The 18832-nt window shown below is 44.9% G+C and overlaps 1 protein-coding gene across 2 annotated transcripts in view; it reads left to right on the top strand.

Annotated features, from left to right (window-relative positions):
* Positions 1-16789, top strand: part of Ttll4 (tubulin tyrosine ligase like 4) — a 41420-nt gene extending 24631 nt beyond the window's left edge. For both annotated transcript variants that reach the window (XM_021159530.3, XM_029477176.2), the window contains 14 exons: positions 293-403; positions 750-826; positions 1640-1831; positions 1914-1996; positions 2161-2289; positions 2600-2722; positions 3013-3111; positions 3765-3899; positions 4401-4547; positions 10011-10113; positions 10716-10926; positions 11053-11123; positions 11492-11577; positions 11763-16789. In XM_021159530.3, the coding sequence (XP_021015189.1) occupies positions 293-403; positions 750-826; positions 1640-1831; positions 1914-1996; positions 2161-2289; positions 2600-2722; positions 3013-3111; positions 3765-3899; positions 4401-4547; positions 10011-10113; positions 10716-10926; positions 11053-11123; positions 11492-11577; positions 11763-12021 (1826 nt within the window). In that variant the 3' untranslated portion in view covers positions 12022-16789. The remainder of the gene's footprint in view (positions 1-292; positions 404-749; positions 827-1639; positions 1832-1913; positions 1997-2160; positions 2290-2599; positions 2723-3012; positions 3112-3764; positions 3900-4400; positions 4548-10010; positions 10114-10715; positions 10927-11052; positions 11124-11491; positions 11578-11762) is intronic.
* The last annotated feature ends 2043 nt before the right edge of the window (positions 16790-18832 follow it).

Here is an 18832-nt window from a genome sequence, read left to right on the forward strand (position 1 = left end):
GGGGATGTAGGCTCAATAGAGGACTTTGCTCATCTGTTCTTTTGGCCTTTCTCAGTCTCTAATCTCTAGCTTAGCACATGGCCTCTAACCAGTTTCTTTACCCTTCCAGCCTTTCTTTTGCTTCTCACTCCTGCACAGCCTCTCCATAAAATGTACTCCTCTAAAACCTGATCTGGAACAGTTTGTAGTGACCTATCTGCCCAGGAAAGGGTGGGCACCAGTGCCATCGTTTTTATCTCCTCACTGTGACCCTCTTGCTCTTCACCCTCAACCCTGCCTTGCCTGTCCCCAGTGGAGAAACTTCCTTGGGAACAGAGGAGGCTGCTTCGGTGGAAGATGAGCACAGTGACCCCCAACATTGTCAAGCAGACCATCGGACGGTCACACTTCAAAATCAGCAAGAGTGAGTTACTCACCCCACCGTGAGCCTGGCCTCCTTGCCCTGCCAAATGGATTTCGGATGGGAAGAGATCCTTAGAGATCCTGTTGTATGTGGGGACTCTGTCTTGAAGCTTTTAACTTTATGGAAGGGTGTAGCTCTGAAAGTCCTCTGAGCTCATCCAGCTGCCCAGAATTGAGAGCCAGAGGAGCACATTGTTCTGGTCTTGATCCTAAGGCCTCATGTAGGGCAGCTCCATGGTGACTCTTAAATCCCTTAAATCAGCTTGGTGAGTACAGTGATGAGATCTTGTTCTGCCCCAGAGTCTGAGCTGTTCTGTGAGACTGACTTCCTTAATTGCCTTCTGCAGGAAATGATGACTGGCTGGGCTGCTGGGGTCACCACATGAAGTCTCCTGGTTTTCGATCCATTAGAGAGCATCAGAAGGTGGGGGTTTTTCCAAGGAGCCTGTCCCATGGGCTAGGCCCACGATGAGGGTGGTGTTGTTGGGGCAGTGAGGGTCAGTGAGGGAGGAACATTTAAGTGAGGACAATTACAGAACAGTGTTCTGGAGAGGCCAAAGTGGGTCCTGTGCCATTTCTTGAGAGGCATTGTCTGTTTTTAGTTGAGTGTTTCTCATTACCATGGCTAACTGCTTCTACTCCCCAAACAGTATGGCTTCCTGCCCCTAGATTCCCTAAAAGCCTGGTGCTTTCCAATCATGGAAGCATATTTAACAGCTTTATCCTTTGAACTCAAGGTGACTATCAGCGTATGTCCTAGTTTACTTTTCTGGTGCTGTGATAAAGCACTGCCCAAAAGCAGTTTGGGGAGGAAAGGATTACTTTGGCTTACAGCTTACAGTCCATCACTGAGTGAAGCCAAAGCAGGAGCGGAATAGAGACTGTGAAGAAAGAAACACTGCTTACAGGCTCATTCTCAATGCTTTTCTCACCTTGGTTTCTCATATAACCCAGAATTGCCTACCAAGGGATGTTTCCACCCAATGTGGGCCTGGCCCTCTCACATTAGTAGTTAATCAAGAAAATGCCCCAACAGACATAGCCATAGGTTAGCCTGGTTGAAGCAATTCCTTAATTAGCTCACTCTTTCCAGGTGAGTTTGTGTCGATGGTGCTAGAAAGACAAAAGGGAACATGAACTTTGCTGGGGATGTTGAAATGATGAGGTGGGACTTATTTTGTTCCACTTGGTCTCACCTCTGCTCTTTCTCTCTATTTGCCTCTTGTCCCTTCTGCAGCTAAACCACTTCCCAGGCTCCTTCCAGATTGGGAGGAAGGACCGGCTGTGGCGGAACCTGTCTCGCATGCAAAGCCGTTTTGGCAAGAAGGAGTTCAGTTTCTTTCCTCAGTCCTTTATCCTGCCCCAGGATTCCAAACTCTTGCGCAAAGCCTGGGAGAGCAGCAGCCGCCAGAAGTGGATTGTGAAGCCAGTAAGTGAGGCAGAGGGAGAAGTAGATGGTGGGATGAGGGTGGAGAGACAGCAAATTTCATCTCTTGCCCTTTGACTTGTAGCCAGCATCTGCTCGAGGCATTGGCATTCAGGTCATTCACAAATGGAGTCAGCTCCCCAAGCGCAGGCCCCTCCTGGTACAGAGGTGAGCCCCTAGCTCATAGCCCTCTCTCCATCTTCCTGTCTTGTTAAGGTCTCTGAGTTACCTTCTTAGAGTGTTGTACCTCGTGTTCTCCCAGCCAAAGGCCTTCCTTTGTTATCTGTTTAGGGTCATCTGGCTGGCAATAAGGTTAGCCTTTCCTTTTATAGGTATCTACACAAGCCCTACCTCATTAGTGGCAGCAAATTTGATCTTCGGATCTATGTTTACGTGACTTCTTATGATCCTCTACGGATTTACCTCTTTTCGGATGGACTCGTCCGTTTTGCCAGTTGCAAGTATGTGCTGGTGATGAGGCATTCCCCTGACACAGGGGGGATTTTCTGTCCTTGGGAGGACACTGAGCAGAAAACTAACAAGAGGTCATGGTTGCTTTCGTCAGTAAGGGGGAGGGAGGCTGGGAAATGAGGAGAGTTTTCCTGCAGGTCTGCGGTTGCCATGGAGATTAGTTGTTGTTTTTCTATAACTTTGGCCTTTCAGGAACTGAACAGGTCTGTGCACGAGTCCTTTATCGCCTTCCTGGGGAAACGCTCGGCCTGACGTTTCTCTGTTCTTACCATCTTGTTCTGCCGCTCTTCTCATTCGCAGGTATTCCCCTTCCATGAAGAGTCTTAGCAACAAGTTCATGCACCTGACCAACTACAGTGTCAATAAAAAGAACACAGAATACCAGGCTAATGCTGATGAGACTGCATGCCAAGGCCACAAATGGTACTGAGAGCAGTGTGTCCCTAACAGACTCCCGTCTTGAACCTGGGAAGGAAGGGGTTTGCCTTTGGGAGGTTTGGGACAGTCGCTGAGTATTAGTGCAGAGTCTGGAGGTTATGAAAGTGCTTGTCACTTCAGAATTAATCTGTTTGCATCCTTGTGCATCTCTTTCCTGTTACAAAATACCATTGGTGAAAAAGGAAGTATCTGTACACCTCATACTCCTTACTTTTTTCTCTTGTCACTCATTTCTAGGACATAACCCCAATTAATTGCTTATCCTTTATCTTCAGGGCATTGAAAGCTTTGTGGAACTATCTGAGCCAGAAAGGAATTAATAGTGATGCCATCTGGGAGAAGATAAAGGATGTTGTAGTCAAAACCATCATCTCGTGAGTTGCAGTGCTGCTAAGATGTGGGGTGCTCCATGTTAGATGTGGGGTGCTCCATGGAGCCTCGTGTTTTCTCCTTGCCTCTGGGCTGTGCCCGTTTTGCGTTTTGGTTCTGAGCATGGGGTAGGAAGAAGAGTTCCGTTCGGCTTTCTTAGTTACTTTTCTGTTGATGTGATAAAATACCATGACCAAGGCAACTGAAAAGAGAAAGTATTCAGTTTGGGGCTTAGGATTCCAGGGAGTTAGCACAAGGCAGAGAGAGAATGGTTAGACTTTAGAATGGGCACACCTCCTCCAACAAGACCACACCTCCTAGTCCTTCCCTAAAAGTTCCACCAACTGGGGACCAAATGTTCAAATATATAGAAGCATCTCGTATTCAAATCACGATGCTGCTTATTTACCAAACTTCATTAAGGTGATGATGGTTCAGATCAGACACACCCCTTAAGAGCCACAGTTGGGATGGGAAAGGTAGTGCTTGTGGTTGAGATGGTCTGATACTGCCATGGTTGGCCTTGAACTCCTGACCATTCTGCATCTACCTTTCACGTGTTGGGATTGCATGCATGAATCTCCAGATTGGTTCTGAGGAGGCACTTTTCAAGAGAAAGTTGCTTCTGCTCTCCTAATTCAAGACGCCCCACTGGCAGGTCAGAGCCCTACGTGACTAACCTACTGAAGTTATATGTGCGGCGCCCCTATAGCTGTCATGAACTCTTTGGTTTTGACATCATGCTGGATGAGAACCTGAAACCCTGGGTCCTAGAAGTCAACATTTCTCCAAGGTAGGTGGTGTTTCTCAGTAGATCTCTTTCATCCACAGAGTCCTTGCCATTATAGTCTTGTTGACTTACAAAGGTCTTTCCTTCATTAGGGTGTATATCATCCCTTCATGATCATGTGTACAGACTCACTGAGATTAGAGAAAGCTTATTAAAGTTGTTGATTCCTCCTATTTTCTAGCAAACCAAGGGCACGGGCATGTTCACCAAGCTGAGTAAGGGTACTCATTGTCTTTGAGGGGATTCATTTTTTTCTGTGTAGTTCTGGTGTCCTAGAACTCTGGGTTAGGCTGGCCTCAGACTCAGATTCATGTGCCTCTGCCTCTGGAGTGTTGGGATTAAAGCGTGTGCCACCACACACACCTGAGGGTATTTGTTGAGGATGCTCCACAAGTGTGGATATTGGGAGCTTCATTTGTTGTAAAGAAGCCCTGATTTGGATGTAGGACCCCCAAATCATTCTGGAGTGCTGCTTTGAATCTATTTTACATTCTTCCCTTGAAGCCTCCATTCCAACTCTCCTCTGGACATCAGCATCAAAGGCCAGATGATCCGAGATCTTCTGAACCTGGCTGGCTTTGTTCTGCCCAACATGGAGGATATCATCTCTAGTTCCAGCAGCCCCAGCAGCTCCAGCGGCTCCAGCACCAGGTCTGCTGCTCATCCTCCCTGAGGTTGGGAAGGTAGCATGAGCAGCCCCGTATGATTGGGGGGTGGGGGTTCCGGAGCCTTTATCCAGTTGGTCTTCTCAATGGCTCCATCTGCCTCTGCTGTCCAGCCATACACCACTGCCACATCAGTCCTCCGAAAGTAAGTCTGGCCACTTAACTTCCTACTCAGAAATCTCCACAGGACCCAAGAATCAAATTTAACTTTACATGGACATTGGAGGCCCCAGCCTCTCTTTCTGGGTGTTTGTCTCTACTCTGCCTGATTCTCTTTCTCTGGTGGATCCTTAACTAGATAGTCCCGTTTCCTGTCCTTTCTGGCTGTTCTCCTGCAAGTGTCCTTCTTTCCTCTACTTCTGTGGTTTCTTCATTCTAAAGATGCCCTTCACCCAGATTCCCTATCCATCAAGCCAACATCTTTATGAAGCCATCACAGTGTGGAGTTTTTCCTTCATACTTCCAAAGCTTTGAAACTTCTTGAGGAGAGGGAACTAATATTTAGTAAGTACCCGAGGAACTTAAGGAAATACAGTGTATCCTGTCAGTTCTGTAGGACTCATATTAGTATTGTAGTTTGCAGATGAGGACACTGGAGATCTTATAACAGAGAATCATTCAAGACCATTCAGCTCCAGAGAGTGAGGGAGTAGAATGCAAGTTGTGGCTCCCAGCAGGATGAGCTGTTTTACACTTGTGACCCCATCACTTGGAGGTGTACGCCTGACACGGAGTGAGACGGGATACCTCAAAACACAAACTAACAGAAACGGTGATTTGCTTGGTGACTGGTCTACTTTACCTACTGTGTATTTCCGGATATATATATATATATATATATATAGCCCTGTCCTTCCGTTATCTGAGTTACCACTTGGTACAGGGAGTCAACTTTCTTCAGATGACTGGAGAGGTGGATCCAAGTTGACTCCCTGAATCTTAACAAGAATTTTTTTTTAAGTTTCCAAAAAGAGATAGGTTTTAGATATGTTAGCACTACCTACCACTGTTTGTAATTTGGATTGGAATCTGCATTGTAGACAAAGCAGTACATTTATTATGCCTTTTGAGTCATAGTAAAAGCTTGGGGACCCAAAAATGATTTGGGGTTAAAATAATTAAAATGAGTTTATCTCCTCTCAAGAGTTGAGGAGCAAGGTAAACTGTCTTTCTGCTGGTGACCGAGTGACTCTAGGAAAGTGAGGTCTGGAGAAGGCAGCTGTGTGTGGCCTTGGGAGAGGAGCTGGTATGTCTGTTGCTCTTAATGCTACAGTCAGTTAATATCAGATCTGAGAAGGATAAAGAATAGCAGGAAGTATGACTCCAAATGACCTTTGTACCAGTTAAAATAAGACTTACCTACTACCTAGCTGGCTGCTCTAGGCTCCTGTGGTCTTCATGGCTTCATTGGGGGCAGTGGTCCATCTTTAGCTATCATATAGGACAGCATTAAATCTTGAACTACCACACAAAGCGGTATTAGCCTTTGGCTGCCAGACCCAGGTCTCAGATTTTTCTGTAGAGGAGGAGCCTGGGGGACTAATGTTAACTGTGAGGAGACAAGTAGAGCAGTCAACCCAACAATGTCCATAGCTCGGGCAGTTCCCTAGTAGCAGGGGTTAGTATTATTGCAGATCAAGTGGAGTCATGCGCCATCTGTCTTCTTCTTCAGAGACATTAGGGTTTCTGCTGGGATCTGACATTTCTGTCTATCATGTGACACTTTGATTAGACATTTTAGACGCCATATTCAGGAGATCCCTGAAAAGTTTAAGGAGTGTAATCTATTAAGTATACCTGTCTTAAACTGTTTACTTAGTCTTAGAGTATACCATTATAGAATATCACAGTTTCTTACATGACTCAGTTTATCAAAGTAGCTGAAGCTTAACAAAGTTAGCAGAGACAAAGAGGCTAGACGTATCACTGTGACCTGAGTAGACCATAGCAACTTAGAAAGCTACTTATCAGACACACCCATGTTGTTCTCTTATGTAAAACAGAGTTAGCAAAGACATAAAATAGGTAGACTTATGTCTAAGTTAGGTTCTGTTAGTTAACTAAGTGTACCTTTATAACCCCAGGAACTTACCATCTACAAAACTCCATCCTAGTCCAGAACATTTGGAAAGCTGCTTTTGTTTCCTTGGTCTAAAAGGAGACATCATAATAAAGCAAGGGCTCAGTAGAACTAAGAAGTTTGTAGGTGTTTGTAGCTGGACTTGGCTAGTTTCTGGGGTCTTCTTTCTTCTGCCCTTCTCTACCCCTTTTCTGCCACCCTTTAACCCCTTAAAGCTACATAGAGAAAAAAGGATAGTGGGGAAAGGAGATGATTTATCATTAGACGACTTCCTGCTGATGAGAGGAGTTGAGTTCGTTGTGGTAAGCCTAATTGCTTCTGTTGTTTCTTCTTTGCGTATGACTACTTAACAAACCACAACCAAGTCTCGGCAGACAACCAACAAGCCACCCCACCTCGCATCGCAGGGCCCTAGCATTTATAGACCCTCTGAAAAGTTCACAGAATTCTAAATAACACGCAATCGCAAAAACTGTGTACAGCTGGCAAAAATCACACTCCTGCTAGAGCGTGAGGCAAATCATAGTCAGCTGCTGTGGATGGTTAGAAGCAGTCCCATATCCCACACCTGGAATTAAAACAAAAACAGTCCCATAATAATTCTGTGTTTTTTCAAAGAAACTAAAATTCTCACTACAGGTGTTGCCTTAGTTGGTTTATACCATATAGTCATCTTAAGATGAAAAAGTCACATGACATGTGTATCCTTTGACCTTAGTAAAGATGACTGCCAACCATGTGGTTACTATTTAAAATACTATTTTTTAAAAAGTAGATCTTTTGGCCGGGCGTGGTAGCGCACGCCTTATAGCACTCAGGAGGCAGAGGCAGGCGGATTTCTGAGTTCGAGGCCAGCCTGGTCTACAAAGTGAGTTCCAGGACAGCCAGGGCTATACAGAGAAACCCTGTCTTGAAAAACCAAAAAAAAAAAAAAAAAAAAAAAAAGTAGATTTTTTTTTTCTATTTTCCCTAACCCTAACCCCTCACCCTCACCCCTAACCCCTAGACCCTAAGCAGATCTTTTCTTTTAAACAAGAATTGAATACAAGTTATATATTCTAAACAAGAGTTGAATCCCGTATATATTAAGTTATAAATTAAGATTACCCATGTATAGAATTTTTTGACTATAAGCCTTTTTTCTTTTTCAAGACAGCAATTTTTTTTAGGAGTGGGAAATAGAAAAACCTTAGAGATAAGAGTCTTGGGAGTGTAGGACAGATGAAGTTTAGATATAAGAGATTAGGGATTAATCATTTGTGCAGTAGCAGAAGTTGTTACCATATGAGAGAATTTGAAAATGGAGCATACAGTCGTTGGCCATTGACCTGTATTGATTCCAAGGTGTTGTAATCTGAGGAGAGAGAGGGTCATAAAACAAAATCCACAGGAGAGAATTTCTGTAAGTTCCAACGGAGAGCATATAGTAGCCCAGATGGCTTGGGCTTAGAGGAGCTCTGCCTGAGAGGCCTAGGAGGTTCAAGGAAGACAGAGCAGGCAGCAAGAGATAGCATAGGTGGGACTGTAGCAAGAGCTGCATTTCCTAGGGGGAGGTAAGAGAAAACTAGCTGAGCTGAGGTGGATAAAGTGTTGTTGTGACGAGAATTTCCATCTGGGGTGTCCCCAACAGAATAGAAACCTTGTCAAAGAAGAAATGTTGCAAGCCAGAGGAAAGGTGTTTCTCGTCCTGTGACTGGGGCCTAGTGGGAGTTAGAGGTGCTTCCTGGTACACTGGTGTGACTTTTGTAGTAATAGTAAACAAAGCAGTGTGCTCCAGGATGACACTTAACCCAGCAGACTAATATGGCCATGTAGTAGGCTCTAGCAGACAGAGAAACTAAGAGATGAGGAGAGGTAGACCTAGAATTTGGAATGAGGCCAAATACAGTGGGTGGCAAAGCCAGCAGAAACAAATGATCCATATATATGCACTTTAGGAGAGGAAGATCAGCAGCTTGGTTCAGAGGGGCGAGTCTTTGGAAGGGATCTCACTTAGGCCACTTGGGAGTTTCAGCACCAGATGGATGAAAATGGACTCAGTAAAGAAAAGCTGCTCCGTGGGTGAAAAGGGAGTTTGTTCTAAAGTGCCAAGGCTGTCTCCCAGGGGAAAAGTGGTGGGAAAAGTTTCTGTGGTCCCGTGGAGAGGGCGGAGTTTGTGACCCTGGGTGGGCCTTGTGAGCACAACTGAATGAGACCAGAGGCTAGAACTGACCTGACCAGTGAGCAAGCACCAGAGTCATGTCATGTTAATAAACTTAGAGATAAGGAGAGTGACTCCTTTTTTAGCAAGTAGTAACTTTCTTCAAGACCCTGAAGGAATGCTGGCTTCTGTCTAAATGCCTAACTTTGAGAAAAAGAATTTCTTCGGGGACCAGACAGACACATGCCCCCAAGTTGAACTCAGGCCATCAGCTTAGTGGTGAGAACCCTTACCCACTGGGCCATCTCACTGGCCTTCTAACCAATTTCTTTCTTTGTTTCTTTGTTTCTTTCTCTCTCTCTCTCTTTCTTTCTTATTTTTTTTCAAGATTTATTTATTTATTTACTTATTTATTTTATGTATATGAGTACACTGTAGCTGTACTGATGGTTGTGAGCCATCATGTAGTTGCTGGGAATGAAGGTTGCTTGCTCCAACCTAAAGATTTATTATTATATCTAAGTACGCTGTAGCTGTCTTCAGACACACTAGAAGAGGGCATCAGATCAATACTGATGGTTGTGAGCCACTGTGTGGTTGCTGGGATTTGAACTCATGACCTTTGGAAGAGCAGTTGGTGCTCTTAACTACTGAGCCATCTCTCCAGTACCCCTTCTAGCCATTTTCATATCTCAGTGACTGTAGCCAAGTAGTGACCCATGTCTATAATCCCATAAATCAGGAGGCAGGAGGATTGACCTGAAATCAAGGCTAGTTTTGGACTACTTAGTAAGTTCCTAGCCATCCCGAGTTCTAGAGTTAGACTATGTTTCATTCAAAAAGTTAAAAAATATTAATATACATATAAAGTGATATGGCAATCATAGTGATGTGGATAATGAAACTGAAGTACCAGAGAGGAAATCTCTTGCATAGAGTTCTACACACAATAGAGCTTGGTCTATAGTGAGTGGTAACTGAAGCATCCCATGAGCAGGCTTGCTCTAGCTTCTGTCAAATTAGTGAGCCTTGCCTCTTTTGGTCATTGTGGGCACTTAGTTGTGTGTAACAGCTGTTTGAATATAGTACACTTAGAGTATCTAGTTAAGGGACAAGTATCTCTTTGTGTCTTCATCTGTGCTTGAGAAGGAGTCTTGCACTGGATCCTCTGAGTTTTGACAGCACAGGAAGCTGCTGACCTGTCTGTTTTTTGTCTATGTCTGCCTTAGCCTGCCAAGCTCTCCTAGAGACAAATGTCAAATGACCCCAGAGCACTTCACTGCACAGAAGATGAAGAAAGCCTATTACTTGACCCAGAAAATTCCTGACCAGGTAGAAAATTCATCTTCTCTGTAGTTACCTGCAGCCCTCGGTCAAGCATCATAGACACCTAGGAGATGGGCTTTCCTGTCCAGATCAGAGTGTCTTACCCAGAAGTGGGATGATGTGACGCAGATGTATTGACATGTGTATCTTTATGGCAAAATGGATGGTTGTCAGCGTGCTCTTAGTGCGCTGCTTAACGGGCTCACTCTTGTGAGAACCATCAACCTTTAACAACCTTCGGACTTCTTCCCAAGAGCCATTGCAGAGCTAGGAGCTTGAGCTTCTCAAAGGAGGTATGGGATCTGGGTATGAGAAAGGTGGGCATGGGCTGCCAAATCTGAGCTGCTGGGTGCTAGCTTTGACTCAACAACACACTCTTTCACTCAGCCTAAGTGGTTCCTTGGCTCTATTCAAGAGTGTCTTCCTCCAGGAGCTCAGCTCATTGGATTTAGAAGCCTGTATACATCATCAGGTGTCGTTTGTAGTCCCACGGCAATCCTGGAGACGTAGAGCGCCAGAGCTTCCTTCCCTGCCCCAGCTGCTTGCTTCAGTTCCAGTGTCTCTCATTGTCCGTCACATTGCCCTTCTCCCTATTCCTTGGGGCACAGGAGTTCTATGCGTCTGTGCTGGATGTCTTGACACCAGATGATGTTCGGGTTTTGGTGGAGATGGAAGATGAGTTTTCTCGTCGTGGTCAATTTGAAAGAATTTTTCCTTCCCGAATCTCTTCTCGATATCTTCGGTTTTTTGAGCAGCCACGATATTTCAACATTCTCACCACCCAGTGGGAACAGAAGTACCATGGAAACAAGCTCAAAGGTGATATGCCTGTCTTGCCCACAGGAGGCCATAGTTAGTAGATTAAATCCCAATAGGTTTCTCTGGACAGGAGGTAGGGAATTGATTGTTCTCCATTAAGTCCCGGCCTCTGCTCATCTCGTCCAGGAGTTGATCTGCTTCGGAATTGGTGCTACAAAGGCTTCCACACGGGGATCGTCTCCGACTCAGCCCCACTGGTAAGTTATGCCACGCAGGAACACAGCTTTTTCTAAGCTCCTGAGTGTGTTATGGTTGGCCTATGGGTTACCCTCCTTTCCTCTCTCCCAGTCCCACCTCTTTGTCTTGCTTTCAAGGATATAGTTACTCACAGAATGTCCTAGGTGCCTATCTTTGAAGGATCAAAAAGTGATGAGTAGCCTTAACTTTCTGGTTCTTTGGGAGTGAACCAAGAGTTGCTCACATGACTCCATGATGTGGTGTAGGGCAGGTGAGAACCCTGTGTGTAAAGGTGAGAGCGGCAGAGCTGAGCACGAGTCCCAAGACCCTGAGTGTTCCTTCCTGAACTCAGCCTGCTCCCTTAAACTTACTGCTTCCTTTGTTATAGTGGTCTCTGCCATCATCGCTCATGACTACCTCAAAGGGTGATGGGACACCAAATTCTGCCAGCAGATCAGAGCACAGCAAGTCACGGTGAGTACTAGTTCAGCAAGAGAAGGCTTATGGAGTTGGGGAGTCTCTTTCCTTTTTCCCCAGATCATGACAGTAAGAGGAACTCTCCACCTGGAGGTTGGTAGGAGTTTCAGAATCTGCAGCAACAGCCACAGTATACTCCCGTGCTGTGCTAGTCTTAGCCTCAGCTCTATTTTCCCCTTCAGAAAGAAGAGTGCCTCTGAGGGAACCACACTGTCCTCTGAAGACAGGTCAACACCCAAGTCTAAGAAGAGTCAAGCTGGCCTGTCCCCCATCTCCAGGAAGACTTTGTCCTCAAGGAGCAATGAGAACACCAGCAAACAGTCCAAGCGCTCTACCCCGGGGTTACCTGTCCTCAAGTACTCTGGGCAGAGTTCCAGACTCTCTGCTTCTTCTGCTTCCCAGTCAGTCGCTGACTCCCGCCTGACTGCTGTGAGCTCGTGACTGGTCCTGCACAGGAGCACTCAGCTACCTCAAGGGAACCAGCCTGCTGACCAGCCTGAACCTCTACCCCCGCCTCCACTTTGCCCCTCATCAGAGTATTTTTGAAGTGGTTCTATTGTAGATATGGGCATCTGGAGGGCTGGAAGGGCGATGGTGATGGGGAGAAGGTGAGGAAGGTTCACCCTCTGTCACCTTACTGCCTGGCTAGCACCTCATTTCTCAGTAGAGAAGACAGTGACAGTCAAGCAGCTTTATAAAGCAGGGTTTGGTTTCTACACTGAGAGCCATGTGTGATTTATTTGAGGCCCTAGTACAGGGCTTGAGTTGTAGTTTAAGAGGAAAAAACATGCTAAACATAGAAGTCTCTTGTTCTGTAAATGAGAGGAATTCCTTGAAGGTCCTGATTTCCTTAGGACCTCTGTCCTCTACTTATCCTTGTCTTGAAGAGACATTTTTAGAAACCTTCAGACTTCTTCAAAGACAAGCAAGAAGAAACCATGACAGGCTACACCCATTTCCTGGCCTCCTGGCCTTGGCTGACCTCCATACCATATCCATTTAGGCTCCACCCCATCAGGAGCTCTCCATCGTCTGGGAGTCTCTAGGGCTCCAGTGAAGGATCCTGATCATTTTAGTTGCTGCTGTGTAGAGGAGGGTGGAATGCGCTGTGCTTTCCTCAGTGTGGGCAAATCTTGTAGTCTCTTTTGCTTTTAGCAGGGTTTGTGCCTTGGTGGGTCACTCTTATAGAATAGGCTTCTCATCTCTGACAGCTAATACTCAGCGGCATCTACCTCCCCCAGGACTCAGTCCACACTGAGCACTGAGTAAACACTGACTGAGTGAACTGTGCATTCAGATCTCCAAGGACACTGGCTCCTGAAGCACTACTGTTCTCCCCAGTGTGAGGAAGTAGAGCCAAGGAAGGAGGCCAAGATGAGACAGTTTGGATTGGAAGAGGTTTCACTAGAACCATGGTCCTCCTTAGCCTAGTGTTCCCCAGCACTCACCTCCTGGGACCTGTGGTCTCTAATTTTCACAGCAGAGGGGCCTTGTATCTGATAAGCAAGATTTGTCCTTTGTGACCGTCTCTGCTAGCATTTTCCTCATTCTTGTGAGTTTTGTAAAGAGGGAGACTTCTTTCTTTCCACATGGCTCCTGCAGCCCTTGACCAGTTGGCATGTAGCCCTGGAAAGATGACCTAACTGGGTTCAAGGCCACAGAGTGGGTGAACATGACAGTCAGTCCTAATGCTGTGTTGACAGTTGTGAAGAAAGCTTGATAGCAAAGTCCTAAGTCGTGCTTCCTGCTCAATGATAAAGGCTTCAAAGTCAGACCACAGTGGGAGAGTCCAAGCCGTACTGGAAAATGTGTTCTGATATCAACAGCCAACACCCTCTTGTCCTGGTTACAGTATCCTAGTGCACATGTGACAAAGAGGCCTGTTTTAGCTGATTCACTCAGCTAAAACACAGCCTGCCCCTGAGAGTCTCCCACCATAGTCGGTTTCCAACACTGTAGCTGCAGAAACAGGCCAACACTGACCAGCCCACTAGTTGCCTGAAGTCCACCAGATTTGGGGACCCCTTGATGAGACACAGCAGTATACTGGCAGTTCTGTTTTGTGTTCTGGGGTGACCCAGCCTTGCCTGGGACTTATAATCTTTGCCTCAAAAATGCCAGATTGTCTGGGTGTGTTGCGCCCAGCTAAATACACAGTATTCAGTCTTCGTTACATTTGAAGGCTGGTGAATCTGTTTTGCTAGTTGGAGAAAAAGATAGGGCTTGTATATCACATTTCATTTTCAAGAGTGTAATCTTAAGTTATTTCATATGCATGTTTTAGCACTGGCTAGTCAACAATAGATAGCATTCGGGTGACTGAGGATTTTTAAAGTAATAGCTTTTGCAAGTTTTAAATTTGTAAGTGTACTTGAATACAATTTATCAGTGTATCCGTTGTTTTCCAAGTTGGTAAGTTACCCAGCCTCTGGAGGAGGCTCCTGAGACAAGGGATAAAGTAGTCTTTTCCTTTACAATAGAACAGGAGACCTACCCTGCAGGGTTCTTTAGTAAGCTAAGCCAAAGTATTGGGGATTGGAGTTTCCAGTTGGTTGGTTTATTGTCCAAACATTATTCTGTGAAAGAAATGTAAAAAAAAAAAAATCTGTCCTTGAAACTGAGTATGGTAGCTCATGCCCTTAATCCTAGCCCTCTGGGAAGGCAGGAGTGGGTTGATAAAACCTCTCCTTTAAAGATGGGAACAGCTACAGAAGTCTCAGAAGAGGCCAGAGCAGTGTCTGTACCTATCACCCTTCACTTAGAGCTTGCCGAAGCAGTTTTCATAATTCCCTCTAATCTTTAACGTTCCAGCGGGAGTCTCTTGTCTGCTTCATCTTTATAGCATCCCAGGCAAGGGAACATGAAACGTAAATGTGTGTGAAGTGATAGTTTGGTTCTCCCAAGAGCCTTGGTTGGCAAAGAATAACAAGAGTGTCTAAAACAAAAACTCACAGAATACAGACAGTGAGGACTGCTGTGTGGACCTAGTAACTACCAGGGGATTGTGTCACTTCTGGCCCATCGTCAGGGTGGCAGCTCTTTTGCTGAAAGTGACCATAGCCAAAGAACATTCTTGGGCTAATCCACACAGTGATTTCCACTTCTACTGGGATAAGATAATGGTTAAGGCTGCTAGGGAACTTCCCCTGTTGGCTTCTTGTTAGCTCTGAAGAACCCCTCCGATTACTGCACCAACAAATGTCTAGTTTGCTCTGGGCCTGGAAACTATGGTTTCTAGAGAGCTGCATCTTATCGTTTGGAATTTTGGTTCAAGCCTCTCCAGTAGTGCTTAGCCTTGAACATTAATCTGTAGTCCCTGGGGACCAGCGAATATTCATCAGCTTCAGGTCAGTGGGAGCAGCAAGCAGTCAGTAGAATTTCCTATGTGAGTGAATGATCACAGCAGCATCAGCAGCCATGTGACATTCTCAGACCTGTTTCTGCTTTTGCCATTAGAATGGACAAAGATTTGGTACATCAGGGATTACCACAGAAGTCAACAAATTTCAGTTTAGTAACCAGGGATATCAGTTTCTTAGCTGTAGTAACAGGGATTAAATTGTGTTTAAAAAGTGCCTCATAACTCAGATAGTTCCTAAAATATCAAATGATTCCCCCCAAACCATTTCCTCAGAGCAACAGGAGCGGCGCCAGGAATTGCAGTGCTCTTAGCTTAGCAGTTCTGTGGCAGAGCTGTCACAGCTCAGCTAATGCGCTCAGGCCTGTGGTCGCCGTTTGATAGGACCAGGCTTGTTTTGTTAGTCTTCCTAAACTGTGCAACTATTTGCATAACATTTCCGATGTGTTGGGTATAGAGTTAATCTAGAAGTCCACAGGAGGATGTGTGCAGGTTAAACTTCAGCAGCAAATGCGACTCCATTTTACCTAAGGGATTGAAAAACCTGTGTGCTTTGGTATCTGAGAAGTCGTAGAAGCAGTCCCCACAGAGGCTGGAGAACTGTGCTGTGATTCTGTCTGTGGGAGATTATTAGAGCTGAAGATTTGATCAAGATAATTACCTTAAGAGTTTAGAACCCTATCTGCTTCCAGAGAGGCACAAGTAAAACTTAAACTAAGTGGTCCAACTGGAATGCCAGTGTCTGGAAATGCAGAGCCATTGGTAGGAATGCATGTATTGCTGGCAAGGGTGCACATGTCCACTGATCGTTTGGTAGTTTCTTTAAAAGTAGAACAGCCCATGTGGACAGCAGTCAGTGAAAGAACAAATTATTTAGTAGATACTGTCTAAACATCTGAAAGGAAAAACCAGTGCCACATCTGGGATGATCTCTATAGTGTTGTGCTGAGTGAAAGAAGCCAGAAGCAAGCCTATATGCAGATTCCAGTCTAGAAAATGAAACAAAGCTTACAAAATGCAGGGATTCCTTGGGTACTATAGCTGGAGGGGACATGGGATTGACTGTAAAGAGGCACATGGGAATATTCTTTGTCTTAATTGTGGTTGTGGTAACAACTGTATATAGTTGGCCGACCTCAAAATTGTCCTGTTGAAATGAGTATTATCCATAAATTTTATAAATAAAGTTGATTTTCTTTAATTTTTTTTCAGTGTTGGGATCTAACCCAGGGTCTCAAACAGCACCAGGCAAGTTTGTACTGCTGAGCCATACTCCCTGGCCCAAATCTGATTAAGGAATAACACACACACACACACACAGAGCCATTACCACATCCACATTGTTGAGATGTAGAAATTAAAGTCATGGTCACAATGAGGTAATGGAGTACACTTAAGATTGAAAGGCAGCTGTGACCAATTGGAATGGACAAAACCATTGCAGTAACTTGTGTGAGCACAAGATGTTGGTCACAATTGAAGCCTTGCAGTTATTTATAAAGAGCACATGTACCCATGACACAAAACATTGAGAGAAACCGGAGAGAGGAGGGCATATTGTCTGGCTAGCTGTCATTTGGAGGGGAGCTCGGCTATAGCTGCTGAAGTCAGCAGTGGTTGGCAAGGAGGAACCTTATGGGGTGAAAGCAACCTTGGCTGTTGGTGTTGTGGTTAACATGATTGTTAAAACTGTGCATGTAGCCGGGCGTGATGGCGCACGCCTTTAATCCCAGCACTCGAGAGGCAGAGGCAGGCGGATTTCTGAGTTCGAGGCCAGCCTGGTCTACAAAGTGAGTGCCAGGACAGCCAGGGCTGCACAGAGAAACCCTGTCTCGGAAAAAAAAAACAAAACTGTGCATGTAAGACCTGTGTATTTATAGACTGTTTTATAATCAAAGTGAAATTGACGTGTTAAATTAGCATTTTAGGTGAACATTTGAATAGTACTCAGTATATTTATATTGTATAACTTTCACTTCCCCCTGGTTCTAGAGTATTTTTCTAAACTTGAAAGCAAACTGCTCACTAAGCAGAAGCCCCCGCCCCCATTTCCCTGCTCTCTGTAATCACTGGATCTTTCAGTTTCTGTAGGTTCACCCATTCTAGATGTTAGACACAAACAGGATTGTGATCTTTTGTGTCTGGCTTATCTGACTTAGCATGATTTCAATGTTTACTTTGTAAAACAAGTCCACACTTCACTTCTTTTTACTACCAGTACATGTTAATGGTAGAAAAGGATTGACTTTGCCATGACATTTTCATCATACATATTTATCTCCCATTTCCTTCCCTCTTCACCAACAAGTCACTACATGTGTGTGTGTGCTTTGAATAAAGGCTACATTAGTGTGTGAGGGAAAGCTTTTTAAGAATACATTCATTTTTAATTTGTGTGTGCAGCTGTCCTCGGAGGCCAGAGAGGTCAGATCCGTTTGGAGCTAGAGTCACAGGCAGGCCTGAGCCCCCGCTACAGGCGCTGGGAACCATGTCCTCTGCAGCCGCATCCATTGCCTTAACCACTGGGCCATCTCTCCAACCCTTGAAACTTTTGGTTTGGTTTGGTTTTATAGCCCAGGCTGGCCTTGAACTTCCAACAGTCCTCTACTTAAGCCTTCTGAGTACTGGAATGACAGGTGTGTGCTACCACACCCAGCTTTGGTGTTTATCTTTCTGGGCTTGCCTTATTTTGCTTCACATCATGGCTCCCCATTCATCCATTTTCCTGCAGATGACAGACACAGTTGCGTTCTTTATAGATGAATAACTATCATTGTGTACGTGTGCTGAGTTATCTGTCAGCCAATGGAGCAGTGTTTGGCTGTGGTGCCTGTCTGTGCAGTCATTCACAGAAATGGAAGGGTCTCTGCTGTGTGTTTAGAGTCTCCAGGAGCTGACTGGGGCTGTATGGTAGTTCTAGTTTTCAATATCTGAGGAAACTCCATCCTTCTTTTCCACAGTGGCTACATCCCACCATCAGTGTGTGAGTGTTCTTTTCCCTGACATTTTCAATAGCATTTGTTTGTTTTGTTACTGATAACCAGTCTGACTGGGAGAAATGCAGTCTTAACATAGTTTTGGTTGTATTTCTCTGATGGTTGAGGATACTGGACAGTTTTAAAGATGTATTTATTGCCATCAATATTTTTTAATTAAGTAATGCAACTGTTTGTAATTAGGGTGGGGGACTATCTGTTCAGTCTTATTGCCCATTTATTAGTTAGCTCATTTGGGGATGTTGGTGTTTGATTAAAAAACAAAATCTTAGTTCTTTATGTATTCCAAACAATCTCATCACAAGTGAAGCTGGCAGAGACTCCATGCTCCATGTTACTTTGATGTTAGAAATTTTTTTCTCATTCTAAAATAATTTCTTTAAACATACCAGGAAGCATAAAAAGATGTCGGATTTATCACCATTACCAACTTTGTATGTATCCTTCCAGTCGTGTGAGAGAGTTGCTGACCTATTTTTGTATCTTAATGAAATGTTGTCGCATTTTAGTGAAACTCATGCTTTTTGCCAATGCCTCTGCATCCATCAGGGCTTGGCACTTCGACCTGACTCTGACAAGTGAGTGAGTGAAGAACAGACACGCAGTGATACAGAAAAACTGGGTTCATAATGGGCTGTGCTGGCTCTGATGAAGCGCACAACCTACACCATAATGGCGAAACTTAGCTTGTTGATTATGGACATACAGCACAAGGTGGAAGAACAGCCGGAGAATAGTCTTAGGCTACAAACACTGGGGAGGAGGAACCTGTAGATGGGTTTTGCACACACTGGTCAATCATCCCTAAACATTTGTACTTGCACACACTGCCAACATTCACACTAGACTAGAAGAAGGCTTTGTTGTTCTGGAGAGTCTGGGGCACTGGATCCTTGGC

Source organism: Mus caroli, unplaced genomic scaffold (genome assembly GCF_978045245.1).
Source record: "Mus caroli unplaced genomic scaffold, Mus_caroli_1 scaffold_1, whole genome shotgun sequence".
NCBI lineage: Eukaryota > Metazoa > Chordata > Mammalia > Rodentia > Muridae > Mus > Mus caroli.